The following is an 18,627-nucleotide window of genomic DNA, read 5'->3' on the forward strand; positions in this document are numbered from 1 at the left end:
GTAATTGTAACAATATAAGATAACAGGTCCTTGGGAAAAGTTAGACTCACGGCTTAAAGGGCAATTCACCTTCATTAGCAAAACTGTAATAACTGAAAAAAAACACCAAAATATGTTCAAACTTTCATCACCTGCCAAATTTTGTAAAATGAACATGGGAATTAGGGGGTGTGGCCACATAAATGGGCGTGGCTAAAAATGGTTGCGATATGTGCGCCAACTTTTTTGTCCCTCTTTTTATTTCCGAAATGTTGGGAGGTATGGAAAATGACTATTAGGGCAGAGACACAGGGGGATATTAGTTGCCCAGTGACAAATCGGCTCTTCTTCAGGCACTAACTCCCCTAACGCCTCGTGAGGCGACTTCAGACGACTTCGGAAAACTAAGTGCTCCGAGTGCCATCCCGCCGGCAATTTCGATTCTAACCGGCGGAAGGCAGTTCAGGGAGATTAGTCGCAAAAAAAAGAGGCGATTTGTCGACAGGCTAATCTCCTGGAATCTCCACGTGTGTCTGGTGGGGCTTATTATGGCCTCTGTGTAGTAGGAATGGCAGGGCCTATTTTGAATCCCAGTCCAGCCTGGATCCCATACCTGTAATTAAAGGATTGGGCTTACTCAACAGGCAGAGTATAGATATTTGTGGTTTTTGAGATATTTAACTTTTTATTCAGTAGCTCCTCAATTTCATTGGTTGCTGGGGTCCAAATCCCCCTAGCAACCATGCATTGATTTGAATAAGAGACTGGAATATGAATAGGAGACGAGTAGACAGATGAGTAATAAAAAGTAGCAATAACACTAAATGTGTATCCTTACAGACCATTTTATAGATGGGGTCGGTGACCCCCCCATTTGAAAGCTGGAAAGAGTCAGAAGAAGAAGGTAAATAATTAAAAATACTATAAAAAAATAAGGCCAATTGAATAGTTGCTTAAAATTAGCCATTCCACAACATACTAAAAGTTTACTTAAAGGTGCAGCACCCCTTTAGGCTAGTAAAACAAGGTCCCTGCATAGTAAATTTGCTTGTTAAATCATCATTTTTGCTGATTCTGTGTATTTCCCCTATTACTGTACCAAACTGCACCTCTGGCATTAAGTCATATTCCTGGTTCACCGCACTCAGTCCATTTTCTTCTGGAGGGATATTCCAAATATGTGAGAGGGGATCTGTCACACTTATACAGGGACCTCTGACTGTGCTGCTTGACCCTGCAAGGCCGTGGTCCCATGATGCCCTTCTTCAGTCTCTTCAGAGTCTCGTGTAGCTCCTGCCGACATCACCCATGTGATGTGACCACGTGGGGAACCTTAAAGGAAAACGATACACCACGAACAATGTAGGTCTCTATAAAAAGATATAGACTAATACACTTCATCTGTAAAATCCTGCTTCATGTAAATAAATCATTTTCATAATAATATACTTCTTTAGTAGTATGTGTCCCTGGGTAATCATAAATAGAAAAAAAATAAGGGCCGCCCCCTGGGATCGTAGGATTCACGGTGCACACAAACAAACCATACATGTTAGGTCACATGAACCAATTAACAGACGAGAGTTGTGTATTTTTTCCCACACTTCTTCCTGTTACCGTTAGAGCTGCAGTATTTCTGGTCAGGTGATCTCTTCCTGTTACAGTTAGAGCTGCAGCATTTCTGGTCAGGTGATCTCTTCCTGTTACAGTTAGAGCTGCAGCATTTCTGGTCAGGTGATCTCTTCCTGTTACAGTTAGAGCTGCAGCATTTCTGGTCAGGTGATCTCTTCCTGTTACAGTTAGAGCTGCAGCATTTCTGGTCAGGTGATCTCTTCCTGTTACAGTTAGAGCTGCAGTATTTCTGGTCAGGTGATCTCTTCCTGTTACAGTTAAGGTGGCCATAGACGCAAAGATCTGCTCTTTTGGCGACATCGCCAAACGAGCGGATCTTTCCCCGATATGCCACTAAACTGCGTGGCTATATCGAGGGTAATTTGAGCGTTCGGCCGTATGGCCGAACGATCGAATTACGATGCGCCAAGCGGCTCCGACGGGTCGGTCAGGTAAAAATCCAACCTTCCCGATCGATATCGTGTCCAGATATCGATCGGGAAGACCCGTCGGAAGCCCCCATACACGGGCAGATAAGCTGTCAAATCGGTCCAAACGACCGATATCGGCAGCTTTATCTGCCCATGTATGGCCACCTTTAGAGCTGCAGAATTTCTGGTCAGTTGATCTCTTCCGGTTACAGTTAGAGCTGCAGTATTTCTGGTTAGGTGATCTCTTCCTGTTACAGTTAGAGCTGCAGTATTTCTGGTCAGGGGATCTCTTCCTGTTACAGTTAGAGCTGCAGTATTTCTGGTCAGGGGATCTCTTCCTGTTACAGTTAGAGCTGCAGTATTTCTGGTCAGGTGATCTCTTCCTGTTACAGTTAGAGCTGCAGTATTTCTGGTCAGGTGATCTCTTCCTGTTACAGTTAGAGCTGCAGTATTTCTGGTCAGGTGATCTCTTCCTGTTACAGTTAGAGCTGCAGTATTTCTGGTCAGGTGATCTCTTCCTGTTACAGTTAGAGCTGCAGTATTTCTGGTCAGGTGATCTCTGAGGCAGCACACAGACCATCACGAAATGGTGGTTCAAGGCAAGAGATGTAAAAGGGCAATATTTACTTAAGTATATATTCCAGTTTGGAAAGATTGTTTAATATGTCACTAAATTTGATATAAACTGTCTGTTGCTTAAATATTCATTTCGGGGTAAAGTTTTCCTTGAACCTTTTCTCTCACACAGAGATCCTGGTGTCCTATGATCTGTGACGTGGAGGTTACTATGTTGCTCACAACTTCTGTGGTGGAGTCTCTTACACGTTGCCTGGAGGAGACAGGGTGGAAGTGGTGGCTACTCCTGGTCACACGGGCAGTGATACCTCGCTCCTGGCACCTCTCTAGGGACCTTTGTGTAGTGGCTGGAGACCTCTTTTAGCGGGAAAGAGATGAGGATAGTTGGCGCCCATTAAAGGGGTGGTTCACCTTAAAATGAACTTTTAGTGTGTCGTAGAACAGCTAATTCTAAGCAACTTTATCTTCATTTTTTCTTTTTAATAGTTTTTAAAGTATTTGCCTGTTTTTAGTTTTCAAATGGGGGTCACGACCCCATCTAAAAATCAAATGCTCTGTAAGGCTACACATTGATTGGTTTTGATACTTTTTATTACTCGTCTTTCTATTCAGTCCCTCTCCTATTCACATGCCAGTCTCTTATTCAAATCAATGCATGGTTGCTAGGGTAATTTGTTCCCTAGCAACCAGACTGCTGAAATTACAAACTGGAGAGCTGCTGAATAAAAAGCTAAATAACTCAAAAATAACAAATAATAAAAAATGAAAACCAATGGCAAATGATCTCAGAATATCCCTCTCTATATCATACTAACAGTTACTTTAAAGGAGAACAACAACTATGAATAAAGTTTACTGATAAGGAGGCTGGTACAGTGAGGGTACAATTAGAAACCGAAGGGCCTTCCTGATTAATTGAATCCTATTGATTTCTTGTTTGTTCAGGTGTTGTTCTAGGCTGGAGACCCGTTTGCAAACCACTATATTTAGGAAAGGATCCATATAAACAACTCTAGGAAGTTTACTCTCCCACAAATTAACAATATTTTTATATTTTATTAGGAATGCACTGAATCCACTATTTTGGATTCAGCCGAACCCCCAAATCCTTCACGAAAGATTCAGCCAAATACCGAACCTAAGCCAAATCCTAATTTACATATGCAAATTAGGGGTGGGAAGGGGAAAACATTTAGACTTCCTTGTTTGATTTCCCTCCCGGCCCCTAATTTGCAAAAGCATTGGGCTGATATTGTATATTGTGCTCTGATGATAACAGTTTAATTGTGCGGCAGATCAATAGATGAGACTTTGACGACGATAGGAAAGAATGTTGTGTGATTATTAAGAGGCAAAAGGCCCAGAACTGTGTTAGTGACGTGACTTCTTTGCACGGAACTAGTGATAAATCTTTATCTTTTCTCGCTCATATAAAGTCATCCTGCTGATCTGTATTAGATATTATTCCATAAACATTCAGTGAGAAAACAGTTGTCCTCTTCCTTTTCATGAGGTTCAGGTCTGTCTTTATAGGGTGTCCAAGTGCTATACTGACCCTACAGATGTGCCCGACCTGACATTAGTAACAGTGGATAATAGTCTCTGGGAAGGGAGTGTGACTGTGGGATAGCAGGTATAGTAGGGAGAGATGTTGCCTATAGTAACAGTGGGATAATAGTCTCTGGGAAGGGAGTGTGACTGTGGGATAACAGGTATAGTAGAGGGAGATGGTGTCTATAGTAACAGTGGATAATAGTCTCTGGGAAGGGAGTGTGACTGTGGGATAGCAGGTATAGTAGGGAGAGATGGTGTCTATAGTAACAGTGGATAATAGTCTCTGGGAAGGGAGTGTGACTGTGGGATAGCAGGTATAGTAGGGAGAGATGGTGCCTATAGTAACAGTGGATAATAGTCTCTGGGAAGGGAGTGTGACTGTGGGATAGCAGGTATAGTAGGGAGAGATGGTGTCTATAGTAACAGTGGGATAATAGTCTCTGGGAAGGGAGTGTGACTGTGGGATAGCAGGTATAGTAGGGAGAGATGGTGTCTATAGTAACAGTGGGATAATAGTCTCTGGGAAGGGAGTGTGACTGTGGGATAGCAGGTATAGTAGGGAGAGATGGTGTCTATAGTAACAGTGGATAATAGTCTCTGGGAAGGGAGTGTGACTGTGGGATAGCAGGTATAGTAGGGAGAGATGGTGCCTATAGTAACAGTGGGATAGTAGTCTCTGGGAAGGGAGTGTGACTGTGGGATAGCAGGTATAGTAGGGAGAGATGGTGTCTATAGTAACAGTGGATAATAGTCTCTGGGAAGGGAGTGTGACTGTGGGATAGCAGGTATAGTAGGGAGAGATGGTGTCTATAGTAACAGTGGGATAATAGTCTCTGGGAAGGGAGTGTGACTGTGGGATAGCAGGTATAGTAGGGAGAGATGGTGCCTATAGTAACAGTGGGATAATAGTCTCTGGGAAGGGAGTGTGACTGTGGGATAACAGGTATAGTAGGGAGAGATGGTGCCTATAGTAACAGTGGATAATAGTCTCTGGGAAGGGAGTGTGACTGTGGGATAGCAGGTATAGTAGGGAGAGATGGTGGTCTATAGTAACAGTGGATAATAGTCTCTGGGAAGGGAGTGTGACTGTGGGATAGCAGGTATAGTAGGGAGAGATGGTGCCTATAGTAACAGTGGGATAATAGTCTCTGGGAAGGGAGTGTGACTGTGGGATAGCAGGTATAGTAGGGAGAGATGGTGCCTATAGTAACAGTGGGATAATAGTCTCTGGGAAGGGAGTGTGACTGTGGGATAGCAGGTATAGTAGGGAGAGATGGTGTCTATAGTAACAGTGGATAATAGTCTCTGGGAAGGGAGTGTGACTGTGGGATAGCAGGTATAGTAGGGAGAGATGGTGTCTATAGTAACAGTGGGATATTAGTTTCTGGGAAGGGGAGGAGGCAACTAGGTGTCCCATCACCCACCCTCTAAGCAATTGTAACACTTGCCCAAAGGATTAGTTAAATTACCTATGTTGACATCACAGCCTCCCACTAAAAGCCAAAAGCAGCCAATAGGGTGTCAGTTTTAGGTGCTGCACCCGCTCTCCCCATCACACTAATGTTCCCGGGGCAGTGATCACAAAGTTGTAAGTGTAGGTGCAACATTCAGAGGAAGCTGAAGTAGTAACATTTCAAGGCAGGTATTAATTCTGGGGCTGTTTTAAAAAAAAAGTGTATCAATCTGACAGTTTGGTGCAGTTATTAAGGCGCTTGTACTGACGCCAGTTATTTGCGTGGCATTTGCATGGGCTCAACTCTTCCTCAAAGTGCTGAATATAGACAAGGATATTTTATTATGAAGCAGATATGATGATGCAGCACCGACCTGGGGGGGGGGGGGAGAAGGTTCAAATGTCCGAGGATGAAATCATTGAACATTCTGATTGGCTGCTGCCCTGACACTTGTCCTACTCCCCATATTTTATCAGCTTTTATTTAGCAATTGAGCCTCCTTATCTGCAGAGAGAAATACAGCTCCGTCTTCCTGTTTAGATAATCCGTAACAGGTACCTGTGTACTCAAGGCAAATAGGCGCTATTTCAACAGAGTTTGCCCCCCATAAATAGTGGTATTATAGGAACATTTGGGCTATGGCTTGGGGTCCCCAAATTCAATCCAGCAGAGCAACCAGGGAGTAGATTTATTAATGACTCAACCTCTTTAAAGGGAAAATGTACCTAACTGGCGGTTATCAACTGCCAGTTCACTGGAAAATATGAGGTGGCAGCGGCACCCTTGTCCTCAGGCTCAATCTGTCCGCTATCATAACCAGGGAGGTTAAACATACTACAGACTCGGTATTTGTGGCTGGAACGTTTATATAAACAGGTTATCTCTCAGCAAACATGGAAAGAGGGCCCCGCCAGCAATAGTATTTGTATTTATTAAAGGAACAGCGTGTGTAAGATGTGCACTTGGCACCTTTGCTCAGATTTGGGCAAAAATGACAACATTTGTCGCATTGTGTTTGAGGTCACATGACATAAGGGGTCGGAATGCGGCTCGGCCCGAACCCAATGGATTCAGACGAAGAGGCCCAGGACTGGCATGAGTTAATATTGTCTGGACCTGTCGAAGATCATTAATGGCTGAATGCAGTCACACAGCCGCCCCCGCTATTTCTCCGTATGCTTATGTCATTGTTATGCCTTATTGATTATAATGTAGAGATGCCAGTGTAACCCTTTCCTGGCACTACAGTTATACATCAGCATACGCAGGGTCCTTAGTACAGCCATACTGGGTAATGGTGGGAGACACTGGGAAACTTGGTGCCCCATGGCTACAACTCTCGGAGTCTCTTTTAGTGATGGTACCCACAAATGATTCCAAGTAGGGTTTAACGTTACAGTTCAGTTCCTGGGTTGTGTTGGTCACCTCCTGGGCAGTGGAAACTTACTAGTCAGAGGGTCGGTCTGACTATGTGGAGATGGAACTCCAAGCCTCCTACAGGGGTACCTCCCATCTCACTGGACGGTCTCAGAAGTGTGCTGTATATGTGCTATATAGCCTACCTATCTGTGGGAGCCAAATGCAGGTGTTTCTAATGTCCTCCTTCTTTCCCAGATGTCACCTGGTGCTCCCAGCATCTTCCAGGCATCCAGTTTGCATCCCCTGGCTAAACAAGTCATACTCCACTGCTGACCAGGCCAGATGACATTATGGTGTATCAGCCATTCAACCATAGTTACAAGAATATCTAAGCCAGCCAATAAGTTTCCTCCCAGAATCTTACCCCTATCTGACCTCCAAGCTGGGCTTTCAGGGGTATGTATGAAAGCATACAGACATTCTCCTCAAATCTCAATCTAACTGACCTTCAAGAAGAGTGTTAGGGATATCTAAGAGAGCAAATAACCATTCTTCCTGAATCTTGCCCTAACTGGCCTTCAAGCTGGGTTTAAGGCATATCTAGGAAAGCAAATATTTATACTACCCAAATCCCACCCTAACTGGCCTTCAAGCTGTGTTTTAGGGATATCTAGGACAGCAAATAGGCATCTCCCCAAATCTCCATCTACCTGGCCTTCAAGCTGGGTTTTAGGGATATCTAGGAAAGCAAATATTCATTCTCCCAAAATCCCACCCTAACTGGCCTTCAAGCTGTGTTTTAGGGTTATCTAGGAGAGCAAATAGGCATCTCCTCAAATCTCCATCTACCTGGCCTTCAAGCTGGGTTTTAGGGATATCTAGGAAAGCAAATATTCATTCTCCCCAAATCTCACCCTAACTGGCCTTCAAGCTGGCTTTAAGGGATATCTAGGAGAGCAAATAGGCATCTCCCCAAATCTCCATCTACCTGGCCTTCAAGCTGGGTTTTAGGGATATCTAGGAAAGCAAATATTCATTCTCCCCAAATCTCACCCTAACTGGCCTTCAAGCTGGCTTTAAGGGATATCTAGGAGAGCATATAAGCATTTTCCCCAAATCTCACCCTAAATGGCCTTCAAGCTGAGTTTAAGGGATATCTAGGGGAGTAAATATTCCTTCTCTCCAAATCTCACCCTAAATGGCCTTCAAGCTGGGTTTTAGAAATATTTAGGAAAGCAAATAGGCATTCTCGCCAAATCTCACCCTAACTGGTCTTCAAGCTGGGTTGTAGGGATATCTGGGAAAGCAAATAGGCATTCTCCCCAAATTTCATCGTAGCTGGCCTTCAAGTTGGGGTTTAGGGATATCTAGGAAAGCAAATAGGCATTCTCCCCAAATTTCATCGTTACTGGCCTTCAAGTTGGGGTTTAGGGATATCTAGGAGAGCAAATATGCATTCTCCTCAAATCTCAATCTAATTGGCCTTCAAGCTGGGTTTTAAGGATATCTAATAGAGCAAATAGGCATTCTCCCCAAATCTCCATCTAACTGGCCTTCAAGTTGGGTTTAAGGAATATCTAGGAGAGCATACAGTATAGGTATTCTCCCCAAATCTCACCCTAGCTGGCCTTCAAGATGAGGTTTAGGGAAATATAGGGGAGTTAATATTAATTCTCTCCAAATCTCTCCCTGACTGGCCTTCAAGCTGGATTTTAAAAAATATCTAGGAGAGCAATTAGGCATTCTCCACAAATCTCACTCTTACTGATCTTCAAGATGGGTTTTAGGGATATCTAGGAGAGCAAATAGACATTCTCACCAAATCTCATCCTAACTGGCCTTCAAGTTGGGTTTTAGGGATATCTAGGAAAGCAAATATTCATTCTCCCCGAATCTCATCCTAACTGGCCTTCAAGCTGTGTTTTCGGGATATCTAGGAGAGCAAATAGACATTCTCCCCAAATCTCCATCTACCTGGCCTACAAACTGGGATTTAGGGGATATCTAAGAGAGCAAATAGGCATTCTCTCCAAATCTAACTGTAACTAGCCTTCAAGCTGGGTTTTAGGGATATCCCAGGGATCAAACATTCATTCTTTCCAAATCTCACCCTAACTGGCATTCAAGCTGGATTTTAGGTATATCTAGGAGAGCAAATAGGCATTATCCCCAAATCTTACCCTAACTGACCTTCAAACTGAGTTTTAGGGATATCTAAGAGAGCAAATAGGCATTCTTCACAAATCTCACCCTAAGTGGCCTTCAAGCTGGATTTTATGGATATCTCGGAGAGCAAATATGCATTCTCCCTAAATCTCACCCTAACTGGCCTTCAAGCTTGGTTTCAGGGGTATCTAAGAGAGCAAATAGGCGTTCTCCCACACATCTCACCCTAACTGGCCTTTAAACTGGGATTAAGGGGATATCTAAGAGAGCAAATAGGCATTTTCCCCAAATCTCCATCTAACTGGCCTTCAAGTTGGGTTTAAGGAATATCTAGGGGAGTAAATATTAATTCTCTCTAAATCTCTCCCTGACTGGCCTTCAAGCTGGATTTTAGAAATATCTAGGAGAGCAAATAGGCATTCTCCCCAAATCTCATCCTAACTAGCCTTCAATCTGGGGTTTAGGGATATCTATGAGAGCAAATAGGCATTCTCCCCGAATCTCACCCTAACTGGCCTTCAAGTTGGGGTTAGGGATATCTATGAGAGCAATAAGCATTCTCCCCAATCTTACCCTAACTGGCCTTCAAGCTGGGTTTTGGGGATATCTAGGAAAACACATGGGCATTCTCTCCAAATCTTACCCTAACTGGCCTTTAAACTGGGTTTGAGGGATATTGAGGAGAGTAATTGGGCATTCTCCCCAAATTTCACCTTAACTGGCCTTCAGGCCTTAAAGTCCTCCTAGACACTGTTCTAGGCCCCCCTCCCCAAAAGGGCAACCCCACATTTTGGGGACCATTGTCCTACACTAGTATGTGTCAACATATTGGTAAGTCAATCTGTAGTATAAGCCAATTAGCAGCCAAGGAGCCATAGGTATATCATTTGATGGCTCTTTGTAAATACCTAAAAAGACAATCTTTACTTACGGAGATGGTCATCTAATGAAAGTGAAAATTCCTATTGGGTGCTATGGATTAGTGAACTGTGCCCCTGTTGTGCCCACATGTGTTCCCCTCATATGATCTGAGGGGGTTGTGGTGCTGGTATCCAGAATATCCTTCTCTATTTCATGGTGTGACCTTTCAGTTGTTGATTTCAGTTTTTCAGTTATGTTGTTGTGTTCAAAGCAAAACACTAACAACAGGGGCAGGATTGGCCTCTGCATCAGGGGCAGGCAAAATATAGATAAGACTACAAAGCATATTTTGGGATTGTGGGTAACAATAGATGTTCCATGGAATGATTGTGTGTCTGTGTGACACTACACTGATCTATGCCATTGTGTCAGGCTGGGGATGAATAGGGAGCTGTGCCTGGTTCAGTTTAGCTGAGTTTGGCACAGAGTCATGTGAATTGGAATAAACGTCATCCTCCCTATCTCTCTGTATCTACAGAAAGTCCAAACTCCAGCATCCCATGACTGCCACTTATCTTATCTGTAGGGATAGGCCTGGATATAAATCCCAGGAGACACAGGTCTGGAACCATTCCGTGCTGTATCTCCTTCTTCCAACATGTGTACCGGCAAGTGTTCCAAGTGCGTTGGGATCTCCCTTTTTCCCTTCTCCATCATCTGCATCATCGCCAACCTCTTCCTCCTCTTCCCTGGACTCAGTGTGGAACCTATCCAAAATGCGTCCACCCAGATGACCCCTGAGGTTCTCTACCTTGGGGGGATCATTGGAGGGGGCTTCCTGGTAAGTTCAAACCAATTATTGTCTTGGTTTTGGAACCATTACATCTTCCTACCAATGCCTGGAATGTCTCTTTGAAGACTTGACATTACCCTCAGTAAAGGGGAAGTTTAGCTTACAATTAGCATTTCATATGAAGTAGACTATGGCCAACCGTTGGGATGTATGACCTGTGTGGGTGCCACAAAGAATCATTTTCTAATGATTAATCCCATCTCTCTCTCCCCGTAGGTCCTGATTCCTGCCATTCACATTCTGTTCACGGGAAAAAAGGAAAACTGCTGCAACAATCGCTGTGGGGTGAGGGACCTCTGCTTTATAAATACATAGACGGTTCTTTGGATCAGCTGGAAGCAACACAGTAGTCTTGTGGGAGTGTCTTTTATCAACCTCGGCTACTATATTGCTATATATATTTTATTCCCAAGCCACTGCACAACTCCAGTCACATAGGTCTTTTATGGTCACACATCTGAGACTACTGCATGTTCTACACAAACTATATATGTGATATCAAGCAGTTAATTCCCCTTAAAGACAAACTAAAACTCAACACCTTGTGTTTTGTGCTTCTGTACCAGCCCAAGGCAACCACAGCCCTTTAGCAGTAAAGATCTGTGTCTCCAAAGATGCCCCAGTAGCTCCCCATCTTCTTTTCTGCTGATTCACTGCACATGCTCTGTGCTGCTGTCACTTACTGAGCTTAGGGACCCACTCACAATATACAGTACACATAAAATAGAAATGTCACAATATAAGGCTGATTGGTAATTAATACAGATTTACATTAAATGGCAGCATAGAAATCAGTTCAGTCTGCATCAGAATTGATCAATAATCAGGCCTGTAGTATCAGCTCTGCTATTGCTATTGCTGATAATTCCCCACAACCCCTAGCTTTCAGCTTCTCAGCAGCAGTCCAGAGCCCACTGAGCATGTGCAGAGCCACTGACACACAAAAGAAGGCCTGACAAGATGCAAGATGGGGAGCTGGTGAGAACAACTGTGAAGTCCTGGATCATTATTGTTATAGGGCTGCTGGATCTCTAGGCTGGTGCAGTAAGTTCACTATATAAAATACAGACATAATGATTCTGTTGAAATTCCAATCTGAAAACTGGCTGGGGTGGCTGCGAGTTGAAGCCCTGTGACTACAGATTTCTGGGGTAGATGATAAAAAAAGCAGATCTCCTACTGAATAGAATATCCTGGTCTGAGCTGTGTAAAACTGTATCAGGTCTAAGCTGTTTAACCCTTTGTCTCCCTCAGATGTTTCTGTCCATCATCTTTGCCGCTATTGGGTTGGCTGGAGCAGTATATGCCCTGGCTGTGTCTGCCATTGGAATGGTGTATGGGCCTGTCTGTCAATTTAAGGATTCTTATAATGAATTGATTTGGGGCCAGCCCTTCAAAGACGACATTCATAACTTCAAGTAATTGATCCCTCAAATGCTTTACTAACCATTGCACATTGCTTGCAGGGGCTCCCCACATATAAGTAACCTATCCCTCACTCCCTGTAATCTCAACCTATCCCTCGCTCCCTGTAATCTCAACCTATCCCTCACTCCCTGTAATCTCAACCTATCCCTCACTCCCTGTAATCTCAACCTATCCCTCACTCCCTGTAATCTCAACCTATCCCTCACTCCCTGTAATCTCAACCTATCCCTCACTCCCTGTAATCTCAACCTATCCTCACTCCCTGTAATCTCAACCTATCCCTCACTCCCTGTAATCTCAACCTATCCCTCACTCCCTGTAATCTCAACCTATCCCTCACTCCCTGTAATCTCAACCTATCCCTCACTCCCTGTAATCTCAACCTATCCCTCACTCCCTGTAATCTCAACCTATCCCTCACTCCCTGTAATCTCAATTTATCCCTCACTCCCTGTAATCTCAACCTATCCCTCACTCCCTGTAATCTCAATTTATCCCTCACTCCCTGTAATCTCAACCTATCCCTCACTCCCTGTAATCTCAATTTATCCCTCACTTCCTGTAATCTCAACCTATCCCTCACTTCCCGTAATCACAACCTATCCCTCACTTCCTGTAATCTCAACCTATCCTTCGTTTTCTGTAATCTCAACCTATCCCTCGCTCCCTGTAATCTCAACCTATCCCTGACTCCCTGTAATCTGAACCTATCCCTCGCTTCCTGTAATCACAACCTATCCCTCACTTCCTGTAATCTCAACCTATCCCTCACTTCCTGTAATCACAACCTATCCCTCACTCCCTGTAATCTCAACCTATCCCTCACTTCCTGTAATCACAACCTATCCCTCACTTCCTGTAATCACAACCTATCCCTCACTTCCTGTAATCACAACCTATCCCTCACTTCCTGTAATCACAACCTATCCCTCACTTCCTGTAATCACAACCTATCCCTCACTTCCTGTAATCTCAACCTATCCCTCACTTCCTGTAATCACAACCTATCCCTCACTTCCTGTAATCACAACCTATCCCTCACTTCCTGTAATCACAACCTATCCCTCACTTCCTGTAATCACAACCTATCCCTCACTTCCTGTAATCTCAACCTATCCCTCACTTCCTGTAATCACAACCTATCCCTCACTTCCTGTAATCACAACCTATCCCTCACTTCCTGTAATCTCAACCTATCCTTCGTTTTCTGTAATCTCAACCTATCCCTCGCTCCCTGTAATCTCAACCTATCCCTGACTCCCTGTAATCTGAACCTATCCCTCGCTTCCTGTAATCACAACCTATCCCTCACTTCCTGTAATCTCAACCTATCCCTCACTTCCTGTAATCACAACCTATCCCTCACTCCCTGTAATCTCAACCTATCCCTCACTTCCTGTAATCACAACCTATCCCTCACTTCCTGTAATCACAACCTATCCCTCACTTCCTGTAATCACAACCTATCCCTCACTTCCTGTAATCACAACCTATCCCTCACTTCCTGTAATCACAACCTATCCCTCACTTCCTGTAATCTCAACCTATCCCTCACTTCCTGTAATCACAACCTATCCCTCACTTCCTGTAATCACAACCTATCCCTCACTTCCTGTAATCACAACCTATCCCTCACTTCCTGTAATCACAACCTATCCCTCACTTCCTGTAACCACCACTAATCCCTGTAATCAAAGCCTTACCGTGTGTGTTTTATGCCTCTCTTGCAGTAATGAGAGTTACCTCTTCAATAAGAAACTATGGGAAGTTTGTTTGATCCCAGAGAATGCGGCGGCATACAACATTACTCTCTTTTCCTGTGTCCTGGCTGCCAGCGCCATAGAAATCATTCTGTGTGTTGTACAAGTCATAAATGGCCTCGCCGGCTGCATGTGTGGCACCTGTCAGAAAAAGAACTGAGGTGAGTATTAAATATATGTACACTCACACGGGATACCCCCTTCTACTGTATATATACACACAGACTCCACCCACATGGGATACCCCCTTCTACTGTATATACACACAGACTCCACCCACAGGGAATACCCCCTTCTACTGTATATACACACAGACTCCACCCACATGGGATACCCCCTTCTACTGTATATACACACAGACTCCACCCACAGGGAATACCCCCTTCTACTGTATATACACACAGACTCCACCCACAGGGAATACCCCCTTCTACTGTATATACACACAGACTCCACCCACAGGGAATACCCCCTTCTACTGTATATACACACAGACTCCACCCACAGGGAATACCCCTTCTACTGTATATACACACAGACTCCACCCACAGGGAATACCCCCTTCTACTGTATATACACACAGACTCCACCCACAGGAATACCCCCTTCTACTGTATATACACACAGACTCCACCCACAGGGAATACCCCCTTCTACTGTATATACACACAGACTCCACCCACAGGGAATACCCCCTTCTACTGTATATACACACAGACTCCACCCACATGGGATACCCCCTTCTACTGTATATACACACAGACTCCACCCACATGGGATACCCCCTTCTACTGTATATACACACAGAGACCACAGCATGGTTCAGTGAGCAGCTTTGCAGGAGTCATGAGTTTGATTCCAGCGTAGGCACTACCTGCAAGAAGTGCTGTATAAACATGATGGCCACACCCATATCCCATGCTACAGCCCCCCGGTGATTCCAAGCAAAGTTCACTTTCTCATGAATCATGTTTTATGAATATTGTTCAGTTATAAATATGGGATTATGCTCATATTGTTTAATGTATTTTTCTCTTCAGACTGTCATTCCTCACACCCTATGACATAGACTTCCCTGATTTCCTGCTGCGTCCACAGTTGTCTCCTCCAGAGGCTGGTTCCTTTGAGAGTCTCCCCTACCTTCATGGTCTAGCCCACTAATTGGTCTGGCATTTCCAGGGATCTGAGCATTGACTTCATACTTGTACTTGTGCATAGATGGGGAGAAAATCCACTTGTTGATCATATAATCAGCACACGTAAGTGTCCTGGCCAAAAATATTGTTTTCATGGGGGCCCTATATAAATTACTTCTATGGGTCCAAAAAGTTTCTCATGGAGGCCCTGGTTAGATGTACAAAGGCAAAATGAAAGGGTGTCCACCCCAGATGAAGCCACTCCATACGTCTCCCATGTGAGGGATTCTGGGAGCTTTGCACTGGTGTACATATCATTTGTATTTATAATTAATGTAAATATTTGTTTATCAATAAACCAAATACAAACCATGTTCTTGTGAAAGTGTCATTCGTTTGTTCTTGTTTCCTCATAGGATTCCCGGTATTTCACTTGCACTAAGAAATATTGAGTAACAGTCACCCTGCTATAGTTCCAGGGGTACCCAGGGCACAAATAAACACTCACCCCAAATCTCCCCTAACTGGCCTTCAGACTGGGCCCCCTTAGCTCATAACAAGGTTACAGATATATAGAAACATTGGGGTAACAGTCACCCTGCTATAGTTCCAGGGGTACCCAGGGCACAAATAAGCACTCACCCCAAATCTCCCCCTAACTGACCTTCAGGCTGGGCCCCCTTAGCTCATAACAAGGTTACAGATATATAGAAACATTGGGGTGTCACCCTGCTATAGTTCCAGGGGTACCCAGGGCACAAATAAACACTCACCCCAAATCTCCCCCTAACTGGCCTTCAGACTGGGCCCCCTTAGCTCACCAACAAAGTTACAGATATATAGAAAACATTGGGGGTGTCACCCTGCTATAGTTCCAGGGGTACCCAGGGTACAAATAAGCACTCACCCCAAATCTCCCCCTAACTGACCTTCAGACTGGACCCCCTTAGCTCATAACAAGGTTACAGATATATAGAAACATTGGGGTAACAGTCACCCTGCTATCGTTCCAGGGGTACCCAGGGCACAAATAAGCACTCACCCCAAATCTCCCCCTAACTGACCTTCAGACTAGGCCCCCTTAGCTCATAACAAGGTTACAGATATATAGAAACATTGGGGTAACAGTCACCCTGCTATAGTTCCAGGGGTACCCAGGGTACAAATAAACACTCACCCCAAATCTCCCCCTAACTGGCCTTCAGGCTGGACCCCCCTTAGCTCATAACAAGGTTACAGATATATAGAAACATTGGGGTGTCACCCTGCTATAGTTCCAGGGGTACCCAGGGTACAAATAAACACTCACCCCAAATCTCCCCCTAACTGACCTTCAGACTAGGCCCCCTTAGCTCATAACAAGGTTACAGATATATAGAAACATTGGGGTAACAGTCACCCTGCTATAGTTCCAGGGGTACCCAGGGTACAAATAAGCACTCACCCCAAATCTCCCCCTAACTGACCTTCAGACTGGGCCCCCTTAGCTCATAACAAGGTTACAGATATATAGAAACATTGGGGTGTCACCCTGCTATAGTTCCAGGGGTACCCAGGGCACATATTTTTACCCTAAATCCTTCTTGACCTTCAGGTAGGGTTTCAGGTATATCTAAGAAAGAACTGTCCCCAGATCTTACCTCTAACTGGCATTCAAGCTAAATGACCACTTTTCCCCTCTGCACCAAACATCCCAGGGTTGGTATCTCCCATTTACCACTTAGTTACATAAACTAACTCTTTGGCTTCTCCTCAGATAGTAACCACTTACACCATAACCTTGTCTCTCAGCGGCACCCTCCCAATGTTGTGCGAAGGAAGGAAGTTGTCTTGCAAAACTACACCTCTCACTCACTTCAATCAATCAGCATAGTAGGACATCAGAGGTTTTTAAACAGATGTATATTGGGTAACACAGGGGAAGTACTCATGAAGTACAAGGTAACATTTGAGATAGATGTAGATAATGACGTTCATAGGCAGAGCAGAATACACTGACACCATTGTGGAGAAGGAGTGAGTAGGTTAAACACTGACCTAGTGAGAATATAGTTCTGTTGTCCCTTCATTGTCTATAAGAGATGCCTCCAGGCTATAAGTCCTACAATGGAGCTCAGTGCTGTTATTTATAGCTAAGTCTGTGTAGCTTACATTAGTACAGGTGCTATTATGTCACAAATTGCCTAATTAATGGGGGGGGGGGCTCTGTTCCCCGACTTACACAAAACAGATGTTTTTTTAAAGTATTCTTCTTTACTGGGGCTTTGTTGTCCCAGACTCCCCAGCAGCACTCACCCTAATCATTAGGTGGAGGCCAAAGAAGAAAATGTGCTCCTATTTATTTGGCTACCCTCCTGAGCAAATAGAGACCAACTATCCCACCCAGCGGGTAGGTTACAGTTAAAGGGATACTGTTGGAAAACATGTAAGGGGGTGAACCAGATGTAAGTGTGATATGTGACAAAAATGTGTTTGATTGTAAAATGTTGTGTGTTTGTAAAAGTGTTGAGTGTAATTTGTGTAAATCGCCACTAGATGGCAGTAGAGGTTTAGTTCTTAGTTTAGTTGTAATTTCTTCCCCAGACACTAGAGGCCACTATAGAGCACACAAGGGCTATAAAAAGAAGGTGCCCTGCCCAAGGTGAGCAGTCTTGATTGGAGGGCGTGACAGAAGGACATCAGCTGATCAGTGAGTGAAGACAGCATTAATAGATAGGAAAAGCTAGAATATGAAAGATTTTAAGTAAAGCGAGCACTAGGTGCACGAGATAGCAAGGATAGTTAGTAAGGGCAGCTGTGGCCCCATCAAGGAGGAAGTGGAATTAGTTTCCTACGGGCACTCCGTAAGTAAGGGAATCAGTGATAGTTTAGGACAAGGTAGGAAAGAACACCTGAGTCTCTGGACAGGAATTGAATGGAAAAAGGGTCCTAACCTGGAAGAGTGGAGGGATATCACCCAAGAGGTATTGGGCCACTATTGGAGAGTGGGGGGATACGGGTGGAGCATATATCGGACCACTAGTCGGTTAGGTGTGATCCAGGATCCTATGGCAGGTGTGCTTACTCTGCAGTGATTCCTTGAAGAAAATTGAAGTGGAAGTGTCTTTGAACAAGTGTGTGCTGGAGTGTCTGTTGAGTGTCCTGGTGTTCCTATTCCGAATAAAAATCTTCTATTTCATTTTTACATCAAGTCTCGTGTGGTGAGTAAAACATATGGGTTAAGTTCCCCTTTAAATCTGGAAGTCCCTCCAACAAACATGTTTTTTTTATTTTAATGCATCAGTTAATAGTTCAGCCTCAGCAGAATTCTGCACTGAAATCTGTTTTTTTAAAACAACAAACAGATTTTTTATATTTAATTTTGAAATTTGGCATGGGGCTAGACATGATGTGCATTTCCCAGGTGCCCCCAAACCATGTGACTTGTACTCTTATAAACTTCAGTCACTCTGACACCCC

At 44.1% G+C, this 18,627-nt stretch overlaps 1 protein-coding gene across 1 annotated transcript; it reads left to right on the forward strand.

Annotated features, from left to right (window-relative positions):
• The first annotated feature begins 10,605 nt into the window (after positions 1-10,605).
• Positions 10,606-15,540, forward strand: XB5899916.L (provisional ortholog of transmembrane 4 L six family member 5 L homeolog). Its single transcript, XM_018253752.2, has 5 exons — positions 10,606-10,832; positions 11,061-11,129; positions 12,099-12,262; positions 14,003-14,193; positions 15,073-15,540. The coding sequence occupies exons 1-4, from the start codon at positions 10,650-10,652 to the stop codon at positions 14,190-14,192; spliced, it is 606 nt and encodes a 201-aa protein (XP_018109241.1). The 5' UTR covers positions 10,606-10,649; the 3' UTR covers position 14,193; positions 15,073-15,540.
• Positions 15,541-18,627: the final 3,087 nt, after the last annotated feature.

The sequence above is a fragment of the Xenopus laevis genome, chromosome 3L, assembly GCF_017654675.1.
Source record: "Xenopus laevis strain J_2021 chromosome 3L, Xenopus_laevis_v10.1, whole genome shotgun sequence".
Lineage (NCBI taxonomy): Eukaryota > Metazoa > Chordata > Amphibia > Anura > Pipidae > Xenopus > Xenopus laevis.